The sequence below is a fragment of the Elaeis guineensis genome, chromosome 2, assembly GCF_000442705.2.
Source record: "Elaeis guineensis isolate ETL-2024a chromosome 2, EG11, whole genome shotgun sequence".
NCBI lineage: Eukaryota > Viridiplantae > Streptophyta > Magnoliopsida > Arecales > Arecaceae > Elaeis > Elaeis guineensis.
This window is the reverse complement of record NC_025994.2, coordinates 109,069,468-109,072,985: the sequence shown is the minus strand read 5'-3', so window position 1 is coordinate 109,072,985 and position 3,518 is coordinate 109,069,468. Positions and strand designations below refer to the sequence as shown.

The 3,518-nt window shown below is 38.0% G+C and overlaps 1 protein-coding gene across 1 annotated transcript; it reads left to right on the top strand.

Annotated features, from left to right (window-relative positions):
- The first annotated feature begins 796 nt into the window (after positions 1-796).
- On the top strand, positions 797-2,921 carry LOC105048234 (MYB-like transcription factor EOBII). Its single transcript, XM_010927486.4, has 3 exons — positions 797-1,032; positions 1,114-1,243; positions 2,473-2,921. Exons 1-3 carry the CDS (start codon positions 876-878, stop codon positions 2,789-2,791), a joined length of 606 nt encoding a protein of 201 aa, XP_010925788.1. The 5' UTR covers positions 797-875; the 3' UTR covers positions 2,792-2,921.
- The last annotated feature ends 597 nt before the right edge of the window (positions 2,922-3,518 follow it).

The following is a 3,518-nucleotide window of genomic DNA, read 5'->3' as shown; positions in this document are numbered from 1 at the left end:
AGGCGCTTGTTCCCAGCGACCAGGCGACGAGGGGATTGGCCGCAACAAAAATAAAAGTTGTGGAAGAGCATAACACTGCATTTTAAGCGCAGCAATAAAACTGTATATAGACTTAAATTGGTGTCTAAAGCCACCCTGTCAAAAGGATTTGAGTCTTCCGTAATTGGCACCACTCTTCTCAGCGTGGAGGACCCCAGTTGGAATCTTATGTGGTGCCCTTTCCCACTGTATTCTCAAAACTAGTGTAGCTCCATATACCGTCGACTTGTGCATGTCGTGCCGGATAGAGATGGAGTGAATTTGATGGACGAATAGCATGGCATATCCGGAACCTTTGCAATTTTTTCCATTTTCAGTCCTAGAAAAATTGCGTGAGTTCGGAAGAGCAGAAAGGATAGCACATTTGCATAGAATTCTCTACGTGCATGTATAGAAAACAACATTGATACGCTGATGTTGATTGAACAGTGAGACAAACCATTCAATACGAAAATAGCTGTCACCCACTGGGTTCTAATAACATTAATTTAAAGGTGTCTCTGTTATTTAATAGCAGTTTGTCAGAAATGGAGATATTAGTTCTTGTATTGCCGCATGGAGTGATGAAGCATTTCTTGCATGTACAAAACTATCGCAAGTTTACGTTTTAAAAAAGACGATATACATCTTTTACTTGGATTAAGAAAATAATATAGGTCCGCTCTTCTTGGAGGAAGTTAAACTTTGTTACAGTCTAATTAATGATGAGATAAGGATACAAACCTCTCATTATTTTGTCTATAAAGCCTATAACGACCTCTTACCTTCTTAACCATCCACACCTTCCAGACTCCTATTTGTATATCTCTCGCACTCTCTCCCCTCGCTTCTCTCCCATGGTGGAAGAAGCTAACGGAATGGATAAGAGGATAAACAGCAGCCAAGAGGCTGAGGTGAGGAAAGGCCCATGGACCAAGGAGGAAGATCTCATCCTAATCAACTACATAGCCAACCATGGGGAGGGTGCTTGGAACAACCTCGCCCGGTCTGCAGGTATCCCGTCTTCTCTCTCGGCCTCTCTCCATCTCTCTGGCTCCTTCCTATTCTTTCCTTTGTTATTAACTGCTTGTGAAGGTTTGAATCGCACGGGGAAGAGCTGCCGGCTACGGTGGCTGAACTATCTGAGGCCCGATGTCCGGCGGGGAAACATCACGCCGGAGGAACAGCTGCTGATCATGGATCTCCATGCTAGATGGGGAAATAGGTGAGCCCATGTTCAAAGATAGTGGAAGTCTGTTACTTTGGAAAGAATTGATGGTTTTTATAGGGAGCAAGGACCGTGGAGATGATGCTAGGCCTATTAATCACTAGTTTGCATTATAGTATTACCCAATAATTAGTGCATAAGAAACTAAAAGCATCGCCATGGCTGCGAATATGTGGATAAGATTCTTTGCTTATTAATCACTTGTTTGTATTTTACTGAGTGATTTGTGCATGGTTTCTCTCTCTCTCGTGCATGGAATTATGGACCCAAAGAAACCGGCAAGAGTCACTTCGCCCTCACAACATGAATTCACTATTTTTATCATAATGAAAAATATCTATCTTTTGGAATTTGAATATGGATGTGGTTTTTTCTGCGAAAGAAATTTCAACAAAAAACAACTTTTTGTTACCGTAGTACAATGATCACTAATACCTAATATTATGATAAATTAACCATTATTCCTTGTCTTTCAATATTTCATGAAATATTTTCTTTAATGTATCTTTATTGTATCTCTCATGATATAGTTTCTTCATGCACTCATAAGATAATTATATTAAAAAAGTTGCATATATAAATCTTAATATCAAAGAAAGAAAAAAGAGGAGAAAAAATTGCATAAATCAAGGTGCATCTGCGCACATGGCAATATTATTATAGTATATTATTTATATAAGTCCTAGAAAATATAGTTTGCCATTACAACAAAAGGAAAAGGGGAAAAAAAATAAAAACATCAAACATCCGTTGTATTTAAATTTAAAAAGTTGTACATCGAAGATCTTCTCCAAGGTTATTTGCTCGACATGAAACAATGCAACCGCCATACCGTTAGCAATAAATCACAAAAAGTACTACTTGGATGGTGAAATCTCACTGTTGCATTGGCCATGCAGTGGCGTTGACCATACAATAAAAGCTACAAAAATGTTTTGCCATTATGAATGGCATAAAAAGAGTTTAGGACAAACAATTACCAATAAAATAATGAAATGCTATGAAATGTTCCATGCATGCATGGCTCCATGTATCACATGTTAAAAATGAGAAGATATTATCTATAATGCACCAGCTCTCAAAATCATTTCCATTAATGCACTTGTAAATATTTCAATAATTGCATATATGCACTATATTGGTTCTTGCACGTCACCATATACATCCATGCACTTAAGGTAATTATAATCATCTCTAATAATTTCTATCTTCTTTTTTGCAATGAGGTGGTCAAAAATTGCGAAACAGCTACCTGGGAGGACCGACCACGAGATAAAGAACTACTGGAGGACAAGAATACAAAAGAGAGTTGAGCATGGCGAATCCTTTGATTACCATCAGGCGATGGTTATTGATGAAGCTAGTGCCAGTACTATTACCAGCCAAACAAATAGTGTTGAAGATATTGGGCCTCAGCCGAGTTACATCGAACGCCAGGCTCCCAATCCTGATGCATTTGCGCCCCATTTCTCTAGTACTGAATGCAGCAATAACTTCTGGTCTGTCGAGGACCTCTGGTCAATGCAGTCACTCAGTGGCGATTAAATAAAGAGAGATATGCTTATGGATAATATTGATGATGGTAATTATCCTTTTGTATAAAAGTAATGTTGCACTAAGTGCTTGGTTACTGTACAGAATAACTATGGTTAAGCTTAATTATTTAAGTTATTAACCTCTCCCTCACCACCCTCTTTTTTTGAAGCAAATTGCCGGTTCCTGCGGTTACTAAGATTAACCTCACACCATCTATGGTTGTAAAGTCTATGTTTTTATTATTGCCCAGCTGAAAATCAGTTAAGCACATATGGTTACTGAAGGGTTTGCTCATTAACACTGGCTGTTAAGAACGTGGACCGAACATGGATGCAAAATTTCGTGTCATCTCAACACCTGTATCACTTTGAAGTTTAAAACTTCTGTTCTTATAATAATCACTATCATTCGTATAGTTACTTGGTTACCGTACCCATTAGTATTGCTTACCAAAAAAAATGACACGAATAACTAGTAATTAAATTGAAAGATGAGAATATAAGAAAAACAGAAATACTGAGAAGAAGGGAGGAATAGATAATCTATCTTTATTCATAATCATCAAATCATGTTATTATCTTAATAGAAAACTATTGGTACACCTCAAACGTCTTAATTACCAAAAAGATTTCTTCCACCTACGTGGCAAGCTCGAGCATGTTTCAAAGCACATGCACGCGCATGCATTTGCATGCTTCCCTCTCTCAACCATTTTCTACCATTCAACTGAGTCCTC

Bases quoted from the DNA above. Each gene is read 5' to 3' on its own strand.
- LOC105048234 (XM_010927486.4), top strand. From the start codon at position 876: ATGGTGGAAGAAGCTAACGGAATGGATAAGAGGATAAACAGCAGCCAA. The intron at 1,033-1,113 runs GTATCCCGTCTT...CTGCTTGTGAAG, and splicing joins CAACCTCGCCCGGTCTGCAG to GTTTGAATCGCACGGGGAAG. The intron at 1,244-2,472 runs GTGAGCCCATGT...TTTTGCAATGAG, and splicing joins CATGCTAGATGGGGAAATAG to GTGGTCAAAAATTGCGAAAC.